We start from the raw sequence: 17,540 nt of genomic DNA, 5'->3' as shown, positions 1-17,540 counted from the left end.
AAGAAGAGGGTCTTCTGTGGTTCTTTTTGGAGTCTCCACTGGAGACATCCATTTACGGATGGATTTTGGGGAATGTGAACAATTATGAGGGTTCTCCGGGTGAGAAGCGAGGAGGCAGCTGGCTAAGCCATAGTACGGGTGATAGAACTTAAACTGGATGTCCGACAGTCATTCCAGCATTGGTCGCTGCGTGAAGCAAACCAAGCATCTTGACTAGATGGTCTACAGTGGACGTGCATCATCCGCATCATCCGGGAGCCCAAAGAAGGGTCTCGGGATTGTGAAGAATTTTTGTTTTCCCTCAACACTGCTCGAGCTTTCAAAGATGATAATTCATCGACTTTGGGAGCTTTTGGGGGCAGGGCTGAGGCCGACTTGGGGCCGGGGGCTTAAGGATTTTGTGTCCTGCCTCCCTTTGTTAGAAGCCTGGTGAGCCCACAGACCCAAGTCAGAAGCTGTCTTAAACGCAGACAACAAAATACAAAGGAAACGAATTATAATGAAATATAATGATCAAGGCAGATTTTTTTTTTAAGTTCATGGATCCCAGGTTAAAATCTCTCAGTCTAGAACATGCCTTCATTTTACAGAGGAAGAAATTGAGTCCCAGGGACTTCCCACAACTTGCCCCAGGACACAAAGGGAACCAGTAAATGGCAGAGCTGGGATCTGAACCCGCGGACTCTTGGGGTCTTCGGCATTATATTCTTTGCACCTTCAGCGGCCTGGGTCGTGTGTGCGTTAGGGGGTGGCAGGCTCAGGGGGTGGAAATTGGGGAAACCCTCCCTAGTTCGAGTTTCTAAGCTCTCTTCTCCGTCAGAAAGCCTGGCTTCGTGGAGAAGACAAGCAAGACATTGTCTAAAATGGAGCTACTGAGCCTCTAGGAGAAAGTGGCTCTAACTAGAAAGGTTGGAGGACAGACGACGACGTGATTGGCCTCCACGTCAGAGAGAAAACAGACGATGATTGGCCCCCACGGCAGAGAGACGACAGACAGACGACGCGATTGGCCCCCACGTCAGAGAGACGACAGACAGACGACGTGATTGGCCCCCACGTCACCGCCGGCCTTTCCTCCGTCCTTCCCGCCCCCGGGAACCGACCTTAGACTTGTCTGGGACACACTTGGCTATCTTGTCCCAGCGGTCCGACGTCCCCTTGGGGTACTGCTGCAGAGCCAACTCCAGCAGCTTCTGCTGGTTCTGAGTCCAGAGCTCCTCTGCCGGCGCTGGGCGGCTCCTGGCTCTCCTGCGCGCCGCCTCCTCCTCATCACTGGGCTCGTCTGGCTCGTTCAGGTCAAAGTCTTTCTGCCTCTTCCCTCTGGACTTCTCCTCCGGCTCTTCCCTCGGCTTGCGCCTCCGATGCAGCCTGGTTTCGGGCATTGGCAGCGTCTCCCCCGGCTCTCCCGAGTTCTCTCCAGGCTCCTCGGGCTCCTCCTCGGCCACCTCCTTTTCTTCTCGCTGCGTGATGAGATGGTCTGACAGTGTCACCGCCGCTCTGATGGGCTTTGAGGTCTGCGCTGTGGACTTGAGTTCTGAAAGTCGAACCATTCCTGCGGGAAACGGGAAAACCAACTTAGCTGGAAGGGCAAGCTCGTTTCAGACGGCAAAGAATGCGATATATTTTAAAAAATAATAACAGGGAGGACAGAATAATTGATAAATTAACCTCTATCTGCCTCAGTTTCTTCCACTGTAAAATGGGGGTAATTGCACCTATCCCCCAGGGTCGTTGTGAGGAGTGCCTGCTGCACCGTAGACACTCCATAACTAGTACCTGTTGCTATTGTTACATTTGCAAAACTGCTTTTCAAAGTGTCTCTACTTAGAATTAATATTTGATCATTAAGTGCAAAAATTAAAATTCACTACTGAATTTAACATTCAAGGCAACTATGGAAACTTAAAAGTGCTCATCATGGCCAGGATGTTGTTTTATTGTTTTAGCATCCCTCTGCCTGCTAGAATGGGCAGCATCAGCAGCCAATATTTGAGGCCATTTTGACAAAGTCGTTTCAATGTATTTAACTGAAATTCCAGATCATGATTGAAAAGTGTGCTTCTTTGCCCCCCACATGGCAGGGCATTTCCTCTACTAGGAGCGGCTTTACTGCCACAAACCCACCCCTTGGACCAGCCATTTGACACGAGCTGGGCTAACTGTAAGACCTCGAAGACCTGCAAATGTTCTCTATTCCTTTATTTTTAGGTTTTCAAACTATAGTTATCTTCAAATTGCAAACTGGTCCACTGGGCCTTTGTGAGAACCTTCTCGGATCTTCCTGGCAAAAACTTTCTCTTTTTGGACCCAGGCGGCCATCCGTGCTCCCTGGAGAGGATTCCAGATTTAGGCCATCACAGCTGGGTACCACGAAGAGCCACCCTTGGGGCTCTGCAGAGACACTGCTGGGGATGGAAGAGGCGAGACAATTCTGGGCTCTCAGTCCTACTTTGACATGTAAGCTCTCTCCCCGTCTGTGATTTCATTGACTCTTGCTCTAAATTTCCAGTGTAGAATGCAGACGCAGGTGGCAACGTGTACCTACCTTATTCTCCAGTTTCCAGCTTTTCCTTAAACACAATCTGAGCTCCACTACAGATAGAACTTTGGGGGCACGATAGAAGATTGAAAGAAAAAAAGACTGGGGGCTCTGCCTCGTGGAGTTTGCTCCAGGGGGCTACAAAATCTCCTCAGACACTGAGAATAGCCCATAAAAAAGGAGCAAAGCAGGAAAAGGTGCTAACTGAGCCCCCCGGGAGGCAAAAGGGTGGTTATTACTGGAGGGAAGGACTTAAGGAAGCATCATGGAGATGACATTTGATTAGGACTTTAGAGGATGGGAGGTCGGGAGAAGAGAAGGGAATTCTAGGTACAGCACGTCATGTGGGCAGACACTGTCCAGTCTAGCTGCCGTATCCCCCAGGTAGAGGGAAGTAGGAAGAGAGGAAGCTGGAAAAAGTGGGTGATGTCAGATTGTAAAATCTTAAATATAAGGCTAAGAAGTCTGAGCTTTCTTTTTCAGGTAACAGGGAGCCTCTGTAGTCTTTTGAGCAGCAGAAGAGTAACGTGTTTGGCTTTTACAAGAGTGACCTAGACATGGTATGATAAGACATTGGAAGAGGAGAATAAATGCCAAAAAGCTAACTGGAGGATATAATAAATAGTCCATGAATGTGGAAATGGGGACGAAGTAGGGGTGGAGGAAGGCATGGATACAAAAGAAATTCTAGAGCAGAAACAATAGGACATAAAAATCGATGAAGCAGTGGTGAAGGAGAATTTATTTTTTTTTGGAGGGGGAAGAAGAATTAAAAAAAAAATCAAAGTTAACATCCACATTTTGAATAGAATTAGGGGAACCAGGAAGGGGATCAAAGACTTCTTTTTTTGTTGTTATATTTTTAGCAAAACTTAAGTTTGGTTGGGGGCTGCTGAGTAGCTCAGTGGATTAAGAGCTAGGCCTAGAGAGGGGAGGTCCTGGGTTCAAATGTAGTCTCCAGGCACTTCCTAGCTGCGTGACACTGGGCAAGTCACATTACCTCACTGCCTAGCCCTTAGTGCTCTTCTGTCTTTGAACCAATACTTAATATTGTTTCAAAGATGGAAAGTGAGAGTTTAAAAATATTCAACTTAGTTTGGCATGTGAATTGAATCAGTAATGGTGAGACATTCTGGTAGAGATATCTTGTAATCTTGAATCCAGAGATCTCTTAATTGGGATGAGGAGCTCTTGGTCCTCTTTCTAATGTCCTAATTTCCTCTCTAGAATGGAGGAAAACAACAGGGCAATTCAGAGGACCCCAGAGTGCATCATCAACATTTTTGCTCAGAATTTGAAGGACAAGAATGTTGTTTTGAGAGACAAGGGGTGGTGAAAAGCATCTCCTTAACTGAGTTCAGTCAGGAACCTTGTGGTGTCCACCCAGGCTTGAGGGACCCATTAATTATTCATATGGATCTGATCTCCAATAGATGATAGGGCTGAAGGCGTAGGAATATATGGCAGAAAGAATGCCTGTGCATGCATGAGGAGGGGAAGAATGGTTCTCAGAGACTGCTCTTTAGCAACATGTACGAAACCAAAACATTTTAATTTTAAAAGATTTTAGACTTTTTAAGGCTATTAAATCTACCTGTCTGAGGCAACTAGGTGGCATAGTGGATAGAGTACTGGGACTGGAGTCAGAAAGTCCCATCTTCATGAATTCAAGTCTGGCCCCAGATAATTCCCAGTTGTGTGACCTGGGCATGTCACCTAATCCTGTTTACCTCAGTTTCCTCATGTGTTAAATGAGCTAGAGAAGAAAACAGCAAACCTCTCCAGGATCTTTGCTAAATCTTTGTATGGGGTCATGAAGTCAGACACAACTGAAAATGACTCAACAATAACAATCCATTATCCATCCATCCATCCATCCATCCATCCATCCATCCATCCATCCATCCATCCAATCTGTCCATCCATCCATTAATCCAATCTATCTGTCCATCCATCTATCCATATACCCACCCATCTCTTTCCTGTCTGTCTTTCTATCCATCCACCCAATATCTGTCTGTCCATCCATCTATCCATATATATCTCTTTTTCTCTCTTATCTGTATTCCATTATGTTTTTACTTCTTTTGTTGAATATTTCTCAATTACATTAAAAAAAAAACCCACAAAACTTTTACCTTCTGTCTTAGAACCAATACTATGTGTTGGTTCCAAAGCAGAAGAAGGGTTAGGCAATGGGGGTTAAATGACTACCCAAGGTCACACAGCGAGGACATGTCTGAGGTCAGATTTGAACCTAGAATCTTCCATCTCTAGGCCTGGCTTTCAATCCACTAAGCCACCTAGCTGGCCCTGTCATTTATTTTCTTAAAATGCTGTGTTTTTATGATGGAAGCCATGCCCAAAGTAAGGCAGAGAATCTCTGATCTTGAACACCCCTGCACTAAGACCTCAATGTAGAAGGGGATGGAAGCCTTCCAGGAAGCAGTTGTCAGTCACACCTACCTGGTGTACACATCACTGAGTCCTTCAGCTGCTTGGCTTTCACTGTCACCTGTTTAAAAACACAAAAACCCAACATCTCTCTTTAAATAGCCAACTATTACAACTGGATTTTAAAATTCAGACCCCATAGAGACTGCCCAGAGGGACCGCTGCTCTAGCACCGAGAATGCGTCAGATTATTTCTGTGTGTGGGTATGTGTGTAAGTCAATGAGATTTCACAGGTTTTTATAGAGCTGTAGATTTGACAGAATTCTTTTTAAAGAGTTCTACTTGTAAAGGACCTAATCAAGGCCCCTTAATTTATGGCAGAAGCAGGATTGGAATTCAGGCCACCTCACACTAGCAATCCAGTGATTTTCCCATGATACCACATTCTCTCAATATGCCAGTTTATATTTTTATATACAAGTCACTTTCTAAAAAGGAAACTTCATTTTAAAAACCTACAAACCAAGGATTCTATCTTTCTACTCCTCCTTTTTCTACCTCCAAATAGCAAAACCTAAATCAGCCCAAAAGCATGTTTCCTCCTACCAAAAAGCATAAAGGAAAAAGGGGAAAAAAATTCAGATGTAGGTTGCCCAAGCAGTTGGGATTCACGACTGAAGAGCAGTCTACTTAGAATAAGAAAAGAAAGGAAGTGAGAAATAGAGAAGAATTGAGACAAAACATCAAACTGATATGGATAAGTTGGAAAGAAAGCAGAAATGGATAGATAGGTGATCTCTAAGAGGGAAAAGCTGGGCCCAAGCTCTGCCTTTGAGGCTCTCTTTCTTACTTTATATATATATTTATTATTTATTCATTTATCTAAAAATTATTTAATTTAAAACATTTTTTACATTTTATAAGGCTCTCTTGATGGTGGCTCTGGGCAAGTTACTTACTAATGCCAGTCCTTAGAGGACCTCTCCAAGATTCAAAATGGCAGACAGGGAGCAGTGTGCCATGGGAGAAGAAAAAATGTCTTTATCAGGAGCATTAGTGGTAACCCGGATCTTGATTCCCTGTTCCCACTCTGCCCCTAAAAGGTAAGCAGAAATGAGCCTAACTTTTAAACTAAAATGCCCATGTAGAAGAAAAAAGGTAACACAACTATTCTCTAATATGATATTTTAATTCGAATACAGACTTTTTTCTTTTTTTTACTTTGTATCAAATTCAGGAGCTGGGAAGTTAAGTTCTAAAAGAGCTGTATTTTGGTTTAAGATAATGAAAGCTACAGTGTCACATGTTTCAAAAGGGGATGCGGATCGCCTTCATCTGTCTTCAAAGAGAACTGAACCAAGGGAAAGATTTTGAGATTCTGCTGGAGAATAATTGCATGCAAAGTTGTGCTTAAGTTTAGACTGAACAATTTTGCTATATATTGGTCAGTTGATAAACATTATTAAATTCCATCCATGTGCCAGGAACGTGGCTAAGTGCTGAAACTACAAAGAAAAGGCAAAAGACAGACCCTGCCATCAAGGAATTCCTGGTCTAATGTGGAAGACAACATGAAGAAAGTCTGTAAAAACAAGATATAAATGATAAAAATAGGAAATAAATCATAGTGGGAAGGCTGATCAGGTAAGGCTTCCTGTAGAATTAGGGGTTAAGCTGAGAACCCTTTTAAAATTAAAAAAAAATCTTTCCCAGTTACATGTAATAACAATCTTTTATATATGTTTTCTGAAATTATAATATCCAAATTGTCTCTCCCCTTTCCTTCCCTCTGCTGCTTCCTGAGATGAGAAGCAATTTGATCTGGGTTATTCATGTATGATCTTGGAAAACTATTCCTTATTGGTCATGTAAGAAAATGCTCATATAAATCTAAACCCTCCAAATAAAAACACATGCAAATAAAGTGAAAAATATTTTTCTTCCATCTGCATTCAGATTCCATTGGTTCTTTCTCTGGAGGTGGATTGCTTTCTTTGTCGGAAGTCCCTCAGAAATGTCCTGAATCACTGTATTACTGAAAGGAGCCGAGTCTTTCACATTTGATCACTCCACAATATTGCTGTTCCTGTGTATAATACTCTCCTGGTTCTGCACACTTCACTCTGCATCAGTTCATGGAGATCTTTCCAGGTTTTTCTGAGATCAGCCTGCTTACTGTTTTGTATAGTGCGATTGTATTCCATCACCATCATTTATTCAGCCATTCCCAATTGATGAACATCTCCTCAATTTCCAATTCCCAAAGAGGTGCTATAAATCTTTTCGTAGAATGGCCCTTTTCCCTTAACATTTTTTTTTATCTCATTGGTGTACAAATGTAGTAGGAGCGCCACTGGATCAAAGGGCAGTTTTATAGGTCTTTGGGCATAGTTAGTTCCTCATTGTCCTCCAGAATGGACGGATCAGTTCACAACTCTACCAACAATGCATTAATGGCTCAATTTTGCCCCATTTGTCACTTGCCTTTATTGTCATATTTGCCAATTTGATAGGTATAAGGTGGTACCTCAGAGTTGTTTGAATTTGCATTTCTCTAATCAATGGTGATTTAGAACATTTTTGTATGACTATCTGAAAATCGTCTATTCATATCCTTTGACCATTTGTCAATTGGAGAATGACTTATATTCTTATAAATTTGACTCAGTTTTCTATATATTTGAGAAACAAGGCCTTTATCATAGAAATTTATTTAAAATTTCCTCCCAAGTTTGTTGTTTCCCTTCTAATCTTGGTTGCATTAGTTGTTTGTACAAAACCTTTTAAACTTAATATAATCAATTTTAACTGTGTATTCCCCTTTATACTATTTCCCCTTTTTGTTCCTGTTCTTTCTCCTTTCACTCTGTCCTTCCTCACAAGTGTTAACCTTTAACCACTGCCTCTCTCAAACGACCTTCCCTTTTGCTATCCCCTGCTTCTTATTCTCCTCCTGATTTTCCATAGGTTAAGCTAGAATTTTATATACAACTAAGTATGTTCTTCCCTCTCTGAGCCAATTCTGATGAGAGTAAAGTTTAAACAGTGCCCATCATCACCTTCATCCTCCTCCCCACTTTAAGAGTTTTTTTGCATCTCTTCAGGTAACATACATTATTTATCACACTCCGCCTCTTCTCTGTGTGACTCTTTTTTTCCCCTTGATCTTTTTTTGGGAAGATATGTCATCTTATTCCTGCACCCTTTGTCTATGTATACTTCTAATTGTCCTAATAATAATAAAACTGTTAAGACTTACAAGTAACACCATCTATATAGCAAAAACAGTCTGACCTCATTAAATTTCTTAAGTTTTCTCTTTTCTGTTTACCTTTTTAGACTTCTTTGGAGTCCTGTATTCAAACACCAAATTTTCTGTTTGAGTCTGGTCTTATCATCAGAAATGTTTAGAAATCTTATATTTCATTAAATAATAATTTTTTGTCCTGATAGGATATATTCACTTTTGCTGGGAAGGTGATTCTTGTTTGTAATCCTAACTCCTTTGTTGTCTAGAACATCATATTCCAAACCCTCTGATCTTTTATGTAGAAGCTAGTAAATCTTGTGTAATTCTGAATGTGGCTCAAAGACATTTGAAATGTTTCTTTCTGGCTGCCTGCAGTATTTTCTCTTTAGTCTATGAGCTCTGGAACTTGGCTATAATATTTCTAGGAGTTTTCTTTGGGGATGTCTTTCAAGAGGTGATCAGTGGATTCTTTCAGTTTATATCTTCCCTTCTAGTTAAAAAAATTTGGGGAGTTTTCTTTGGTTATTTCTTGTAATATAATGTTTAGCCTTTTTTTTTTAAATCACGGTTTTTAGGTAGTCCAATAATTCTTAAATTACCACTTCTGGATCTATTTTCCTGATCAGTTATCTCCTGTAGTTTCTAAGAAGTCAATAGTTATGTCACATGCTCTGAAATTGTGACTGTTGTCTTTATCCTCAGTCATTTTTGTCTGCTTTTCACCAAGGGTAAGGTAATAAGCTAGTTCACAGAGGAACTTGGTTGTCCAAATGAAATCTTGTCTTGTCATTATATTTTTAAATGGGCCAAAGTGAACAATCAGAATAAGGAGATGTTCTACATTCTGAGTTTAGGAAACTGAGACTATAATTAATTGAAGGTTTTCTTGTATAATGGAGGAAAAGAGGATGCAGGAAGAACTATGAGAAGGCAAACGAGATAGGTAGATATCAATGTTAATACAATCAAGAACAAAAAAAATGTATATATGAAAATCTTTGAGGACTTTCTGTTCTTGGGAACAGGGACTTATTTGGGGCTTTCTTTGGAACTATGTCTTACCTAGTAGATATTTTACTATACATAGTAAATGCATAATCAATGCTCATTGAGTAATTCCTCAACATCTTTTATTTATATATCAACTGACATGAATCTCAGCTCAGACAAATGATTAACTTCGTAATCTTAATATCTGTCAGTTAATATCTCTGAGCTTGTTCGTTTCTCTGTAAAATGATAATGATACTTGTATAACCTAGGATACATACTCATTATGACATCCAAGTGAGAGCAGTTTATAAAGGATAAAGTCCCATATAAATATCAGCAATTATTTTAGAATGATGACTAACCCCTATTTCTGTAGCATTTCTCTTGTCTTCCTATTAGCCCTTATCTCAGCGGAGGACATGGGAATAGATGATGATGGCTAAATCCTTTGGGTTCACAGATGGGCACAGTATTATCAGAGAATCAACAATGCCTCTGGGCAGATCGGGTAGTCCCAAGATTAAGGGACCTGATAGCTGAAAACTCAGTGTGTTACTGTTTTTACTGAAGACATATTGCCATACCTAGTGTCTTGGTAAAAGTCGTGTCAAATCCAGTTTGGGATAGCTCTTCCTTTTTATGAATGACGTATGAGTGACTCCTAAAGTTTGGCATAATTTCAGCCAAATGTTAATCAAGCACTCCATGTACAATATGATACTATCATATACTCTGTTATTTCACTATAGTTGGCACAGCAGAAACAAGGAATTTGAACCAATTAAATGACCAAAGTTGATTCTAAGGGGCTGATGAGAAGGTTTATCTCCCTACTCTGGGTAGAGAGACTTTAGACTATGGGGATGGAATGGGATACAGATATGGTCCATGGGAAGGCTTATTTTATTTAACTGTACTTTGTTAGAAAAGATGACTGTAGTGAAGAGGAAAGTTTTTAGTTATTAGGACGTAATAATGATATAAAAACTCTCAAAAAATAAAAAGGGAAATGAATGCATATTGCTATTTTCATACAGTAGTCTGAAGTTCTGTGGCATGATTATTTTCTGCCTAAATGCTTATGTCTTATGAAAGCACAATTATTATATTATAAAAATACTAAGAATATACATCTCACAACACTGGAAAAATGACGAATTGTAAACGGTCACAACAAAGAATATTTTGAGAAACAAGATGGATTGCTATCATCATATGAAAATAAAAAAAAATTTGCACAAATAAAGATAAATGCAAATAGAATAAGAAGGAAAGACATAGATTAGCAAAATCCTTGCATGGAAGTTTTCTGATAAAAGGCTGACATTCAGAATATTTAGGAAATAGATATAAATCTGTTTCGTCAAGAGTTATTACTCAATAGAGGAGTAGTTAAAGGATACAGAAACAGTTTACAAATTATAAGCCATCATCTAAAAAGGTTCTCAAGTCCCCAAGAATGCAAATCAACACAATGTGAACATCGATTCACACTCATCAAATTGGCAAAGGTGGTAAAAGATGGAAAAACTGAGTGTAGGAATGTGGGAAAATAACCTCTAAGCTATATAGCATCTCTGAATATCTAAAATTTTTTTTTTGTTTTAAAAATATGTATTTGTTTAACTTACAGCAGGCAATGCTTGGGGCTACTGCTCTGGCTCCGTGCTTATCCAGCATCCCAACTGTGTTTCTTAACAAGAGCTCAGAGAGATGGATATGGCTTATCATTTCCTTGAGGCAGCAGAATGTTTTTTAGTATCCCTCGCAATCCACCAGCACCTGCAAATGGCCTCGCATGATAGTAGGTATATAGTAAACATTTTTTAAATGCTTGCTAAAAGAATGCTTCACGTGGAAGCTGGTGTTTTTAGCTGAATCTTGAAAGAAGTGAGGAATTTTATGAGACAGAAGATGGCAGGAAGAATGCATTTTGGGCACTTCTAGGCAAAGGGCTAGAGATGGGGGATGGAGGAAGAACATAAAAGTATGGCTCGCTCAATACAAGAAAGATGTCAGGAATATTCAATTTCAGAATGAACTGAGCCAAGAGAACAAAAAAGTTGGTTTCTTAAAGCGTTGTTGGGTAAAGAGAAGGATCAAAGAAGGGATAACACAGTGGCTTGGGACGGATGCGATATCATAATTGACAAGTGAGAAAAGACAGAACTATTCAATATTGTCTCTGTTTTCTCTGCTAAGAAGAATGACCTTTGCACTGGAAAGGACTGAACAAAAATGACTATTCAACACAAGCAAGGAGACCAGAGCATAAAGCTGCCCTTGATGAAATGCACGGGCGTCTGGCTCTGACGAGCGACATCCTTGGGATGGGAAAGAACCATTCGCTGTGGCTATGGAGTCGCTGTCAGCTGAATTTGAAAGATGATGGATCGCAGCAGAGGTAATGCAGGCCCAGAGAAGGCCAAATGTTCCAATTTCCAAAAAATAGAATAGAACAGAATCTGCGAACGACAGGCCAGGGAGCATGACTTTAATCCTAGCTGAGTTCTAGGAGCAAGTGGTCGCCAAGTGGCTGCACACGGAACTCCGGGTTCCCTTTTTTGACAAGGATACTAAATTGGTAGAGCAGAGGAAAGTCGTAGACTTTGGGAAAGGATGTGATAAACACCTCATGCTGTTCTTATGGAAACCAGGGAGAGATGTGGGCATAATAATAACATAACTGGATGCATTTCTAATAGATGGGGTGAGCTGGCAATCTCTACCCAGTCCTCTCAATATCCTGATGGATGGCTCAGAGTAATAAAGCTTGCGTGATGCCCATGTCAAATACTTGATTGCCATGAAGGGGGGAGGAAGAGCCAACAAACTGGAAGGCATCACAAAGATGGGCAAAGTAAGGGCACGAGGCTAAATCAAATTAGGCAAAATTTAATAGGGATATACACAGAGATTCACATGAGTTTAAAAAATATATACTTTTCCAAGGATGAGAGAGACAGCAGTTTGTTTGAAAAAAAAAATCTGAGAATTTTAGTGAACTACAAATTCAGCAGATCCCCCCTTTCCTCCCCCTCCCTCTCTTCTCTTCTCTTCCGTTATATAGACTCCGAGGTTGCCTGAAGAGAGGCAAAGCTTCCTGAAAAAAAGAAACAATTCTGCTGTGATTGGCTCTTCTCAGTTATATTCATCCAATCCCGTGATGAGCTGGAAGCATTTCTTAATTCTAGTGCCTTCCCTCTCCGGAGAATTCCCAGTTTCCCCCGTCTCTGGTCTATAGCTGCCGGCGTGTTGTCTCTCCCGTTAGTCAGTGAGCTCATCGAGGGCAAAGACTGTCCGTTCTTAGGATCTTCAGGGCTTACTCGGCACAGTGCCCGGCACAGGGCAGACTATCAGGTTACAGAAGTCTTCCCAGGCTTTTCTGAAACCTTCCTCATTTCTTACAGCTCATCGAATCCCATCACCTTCATATGCCCTAAGTTGCTCAAGCGCTCTCTCGCCAGTTAAAGAGCATCCCTTTCGCGTCCAGTGATTTGCCGCTGCGAACAGAGGTGCTCCCCATCCTTTTATACACGCGGGCTGCTTTCCTGTTATCTTGATCTCTTTGGCTTCCAGTGAGTTTTTAATGCCTTCCCACGGATGCTCATTTACAATCATTTTCATTGCATTGTGGCTTTGGATCTCTTTGGGACATACATGGAATAGTGGTACTGCAGAAGGCAACGTTTAACAGGTTTTTAAACACAGTTCTACATGGCTTTCCAGGATGGAGGGGCAGCTATTCACAGCTCCGCCAACGGTGTATGAATGTGCCTATTTCCCCACAGGCATTTGTCATATTTCATTTTTGCTACTTTTGCTAATTTGATGGGTGTGAGGAAGTACCTCAAAGTTGTTTAATGTGCATTTCTCTAATTGTTAGTGAATTAGAGCAGAGATGTCAAACTTGACCTCATTTGTCTGCAAAACTTCAGGAGTTTTGAACGCTCTTTGAACAGATGAAAATGTAACTGGGAAATGTTTAAAAAAAATCAGGGAGAAAGAACCTATATGTTCTGAAATATTTATAGGAGCTTTTTATGATGGTAAAGAACTGGAAATTGAGGGGATGACCATCAAGGAGGGAATTAAAATCTTGCACAAAAAATTAAAAATACAAGACTCATGATTTAGACTCACAGTTTGACAATAATGATTTAGAGCATTTTATTTCATTTTTTTAAACCCTTACCTTCTGTCTTGACATCAATACTGTGTATTGGTTCCAAGATAGACACACAAGTTGTGTGAACACACAGCAATCCCATAATAACTACTAAGGGATAAAAGGATACACTTCTGGGGGTACTGCTTTGTAGTGGGATTTTTGTGGGGGAAGAGCGGGAGAATGGTGGTTGGGCTGTGGGATGGGATCTAGATATTGTCACACCGACCAAACTCTAGACAGATTTTTTTGACACAACAGCCAAAAAGATTGGAATTTTAAAAAGAAAAAAAGAACAAAGGCAAGGAAATATCACTGAAAGAAAAATCTGTAATCTTTTAATTGTAGTTTAGTTAATTATAAAACTAAATTCTTGGTTAATTCACCAAACTATACAAATCCAAAAAACCCCCAAAAAACCAACCAAACTGGCTTGGGAGACCCAAGATAAGAAGGCCAGAAATTAATGGGGAATGGCATATGACTGTCATGGAATACTACTGTGCTATAAGAAATGATGAGCAAGTTAATTAGGAAAAAAAACACATGGAAAGTCCTACATGAAATTATGAAAAGCAAAATTAATATAACCCAGAGAACATTATATGCAGCTACAGAAATAATGTTTGAAAAAAGACTTGTGAATGTTCAGTCCCAGAGAAAGAACTGATGAATAGAAACATGTAAGGAGTAATTTCCACATTATGGAGGTTTGGTGCCCTCATGATCTGGAAAATCCAAGCCCAATTTTTTGGTCTTTCTTTTGTAACAAAGAAGTCTAGATTTTTTGTTTTTCATTTATGGAGTGCTTACAGTATCTGATTGTAAAATTTGGATTATTTGGTCAGAGGCTATATGTAAATCAATGTTAAGATACCTTTTTATGTGTCATATGCTGGCTTTCACATTCTTTTCAAAAGCTTTTACTTATTTTAACCTTAAAAAAGAAAGATAACATATATTTATATTATAACAATACCACAATATATTTTATGAATTTCTGAGTTTCCAAACTTTTCATGTGTTGTCTGCGGGTCTTTGCATGTTATCTGCAGTTTCTGCAAAGCCCTCAAAAAATTCTCATTTAATTTCTTATGCCAATCTAGGATAAATTGAAACTGCAAAAGGTAAATCATGAGGTGGAAGAATACCTTTATACATATGATGCCTTTTCTAGTATGGGGAGGGTAGAAAGAGAGGGAGATACCTAGGAATTTTAATGTAACCAACAAACAAAATAACAAAAAAATTAAAATCTTGCACAAAAAATTAAAAATACAAGACTCATGATTTAGACTCACAGTTTGACAATAATGATTTAGAGCATTTTATTTCATTTTTTTAAACCCTTACCTTCTGTCTTGACATCAATACTGTGTATTGGTTCCAAGATAGAAGAGTGGTAAGGGCTAGGCAATGGGGGTCAAGTGACAAGACACAAGGAAGAGACACAGCTGGGAAGTGTCTGAGGTCACATTTGAACCCAGGACCTTCCATCTCTAGGCCTGGCTCTCAATCCACTGAGCTACCCAGCTGGCCCTGATTTAGAACATTTAAAAAAATATGACTATTGATAGCTTGGATTTATTCCTTTGAAGAATGTGTCTGTTCATGTGATTGACCATTTATCAGTTAGGAATTAGCCATCCCTTTCTTTCTTCATTTTAAATGTAAATTTATTTATTTGTTATTCCCTTCCTCCCATTAGAGAAGGCATCATTTGACAAAATGATATATGTATATATCAAACTATTTCTTACTTATTTCTATTTATCAATTCTTTCTTTGGAAATGTACATATGCAAGCCATTCTTCAAACAATATTCTGTTGCTCTATAAATATTCTCTTGGTTCTGCTCATGTCACTCTTCATAATTTCATGCAGGTCTTTTCATGTTATTCCCAAATCAACCTGTTTGACATTTCTTGTGGCCCAGTAGTAGTAATCCAGCACAATCATATGCCACAACTTGTTTAGCCATTCCCCAATTGACAGGCATCCTTTCTACTTCTAGTTCTTTGGAGATGCTAGAAATATTTTAGAACCTATAGGTTCTTTTCCTTTTTCTCTGATCAACTTAAGAAATAAACCTAATAGTGGTATTAATGGGACAGAAGGCACACAGATTTAGAACTCTGAATAGAATTCCAGATTGCTCTTCAAAACAGATGGATCAGTTTGCAGTTCCACCAAGAGTGTATGAGTGTCCCTGTTTTCCCACATCCCCTTCAACATTTGTCATTTTGCCCTTTTATTATTTTAACCAATCTGATAGGTGTGAAATGATATCTCAGAAATGTTTTGATGTACTTTCATATAATTTATATATAGCTTTGACTTCTTCATTCAAAAACTGTCTTCATATTTTTTGGTCATTTATCCACTGGGGAATGGCTCATAGTCTTATATATTTGATAAAATTCTCAACATATTTTAGATGAGACATCTATCTGAGAAACTGTCTATAAAACCTTTTCTGCATCTTACTGTTTTCCTTATAATTTTGGCAATATTATTTTTATTTATACAAATTCTTTTAAATTTAATATACTTTTAATTATCCATTTTATATCTCACAATGCTTTGTATATCTTCTTTATTCACATCAGATCTTTATTCTCTTCTACTATCCATAAATCTGATAGGAACTATATTTCTTATTCTAATTTGCTTACGATATTCTCCCTTTATGCCCTGGCCATGTGTCCATTTTGACCTAATTTTGGTAAATGATGTAAGATATTAGTCTATATCTAGTTTCTGCCAGGCAGCTTTCCAGTTTTCCCAACAATTTTTGTCAAATAATGAATTCTCATTCCAAAAGCTTGGCTCTTTGCTTTGGTCAAACACAAGGTTACTATAATCTTTGACTACTCTCTGTTGTATGTTTGCTCTGTTCCACTGATCTGCTTTTCTACATCTTAACCAGCTAGCATCCTTGTTTCACTCCTGATCTCATAGGGAAGGTTTCTAAGTTATCTCTGGTATAGATGTCTGCTGAGGGTTTTAAGTATATACTTGAAAAATACATTTATACCTATGCTTTCAAGTGTTTTGAATAGGAATGAGTGTTTTGTCAAAAGCTTTCCCCACATCTATTGATAAAATCATGATGTTTGCTGCTTTTTTGTTGCTATAATCAATTATGTTAATAGTTACCTCATATGAAGCCATCCCTACATACCTGGTTTGAATTTTGTTTGGTCATAATATGGAATCTTTGTGATATACTGTTGTAGTCTCTTGGCTCATATTTTATTTAGGATTTTTGTATCCAGTTGTGAATGAAATTGGCCTATAATTTTCTTTGTTTCTGCTCTTCCTGGTTTAGGTATTGGCACCATATTTATTTCAAAAAGGAGTTTGGCAGGACTCCTTCTTTACCAATTGTTCTAAATAATTTATTTAAAATTGGAATTAGATGATCTTTAAATATTTGGTAATATTCATTTGTAAATCCATCTGGTCTTGATGCTTTTTTTCTTAGGAAGTTCATTTATGACACAGTTTTTTAATCTTTATCTAAAATGGGTTTATTTCAATATTTTATTTCCTTCTGGGTTAGTGTAGGAAATTATATTTTCATAAGAATTCTTCCATTATACTTAAATTGTTAAATTTATTGGCATATAATTGGGCAGAATAACTCCTAATAATTGCTTTGATATCATTTTCATTAGTGGTAAATTAGTGATAGAATAGGACAGATGATTACAGGAACATTATAGCCAAGTTTGGCAACTTTTCTTAAAGATTTTTTGAAATAAAGAATTTATAACCTACTTGTGGTTAAGAAGAAAGTAAAGGCTCCAGAATATATTCTAGATCTAGAGATCTTTAAGAAAAGCAACAGGAAATGGAATGTACCAAAACAAAATATGTGCTCCTATTCCTTTCCCCCCTAGAAAAGGCTGGTAACAGTGATCTATGCCTCACAGTTTTTAAACTCACCCTAGAATGGTGGTGATATTTTAATTCCTCAGCTGATAATGAAAATTATGCAATTGTGAAGTTCATTGGTCTCATTTGCTCATAATTATTTTTGGCTAATTTTTCTTTTCAAATTTAGCACTTATCACTTGCTGAGAATCAATGTTTTTGCTTTCCAAACCCAATTGCAATTTGTTACCTGAACATTAAATAAAGCATTCAAATAGGTTCCCACCTGGTGGGAAACAGCATGTTGTTCATATT

The 17,540-nt window shown here is 38.8% G+C and overlaps 1 protein-coding gene and 1 long non-coding RNA gene across 3 annotated transcripts in view; one reads left to right on the top strand and one right to left on the bottom strand.

Annotated features, from left to right (window-relative positions):
• Positions 1-17,540, bottom strand: part of DNAJC1 (DnaJ heat shock protein family (Hsp40) member C1) — a 259,166-nt gene that overhangs the window by 3,141 nt on the left and 238,485 nt on the right. For both annotated transcript variants that reach the window (XM_001376748.4, XM_007504882.3), the window contains 2 exons: positions 5,006-5,054; positions 1,104-1,552 (listed from right to left, as the gene is read on the bottom strand). In XM_001376748.4, the coding sequence (XP_001376785.2) occupies positions 1,104-1,552; positions 5,006-5,054 (498 nt within the window). The remainder of the gene's footprint in view (positions 1-1,103; positions 1,553-5,005; positions 5,055-17,540) is intronic.
• On the top strand, positions 1,552-6,878 carry LOC103104052 (uncharacterized). The gene is made up of 2 exons (XR_008912431.1): positions 1,552-2,457; positions 6,172-6,878. It is a non-coding gene; the product is annotated as an uncharacterized LOC103104052 (long non-coding RNA).

The sequence above is a fragment of the Monodelphis domestica genome, chromosome 5 (assembly GCF_027887165.1).
Source record: "Monodelphis domestica isolate mMonDom1 chromosome 5, mMonDom1.pri, whole genome shotgun sequence".
Classification (NCBI taxonomy): domain Eukaryota; kingdom Metazoa; phylum Chordata; class Mammalia; order Didelphimorphia; family Didelphidae; genus Monodelphis; species Monodelphis domestica.
This window is presented reverse-complemented; position numbering and strand designations above follow the sequence as displayed.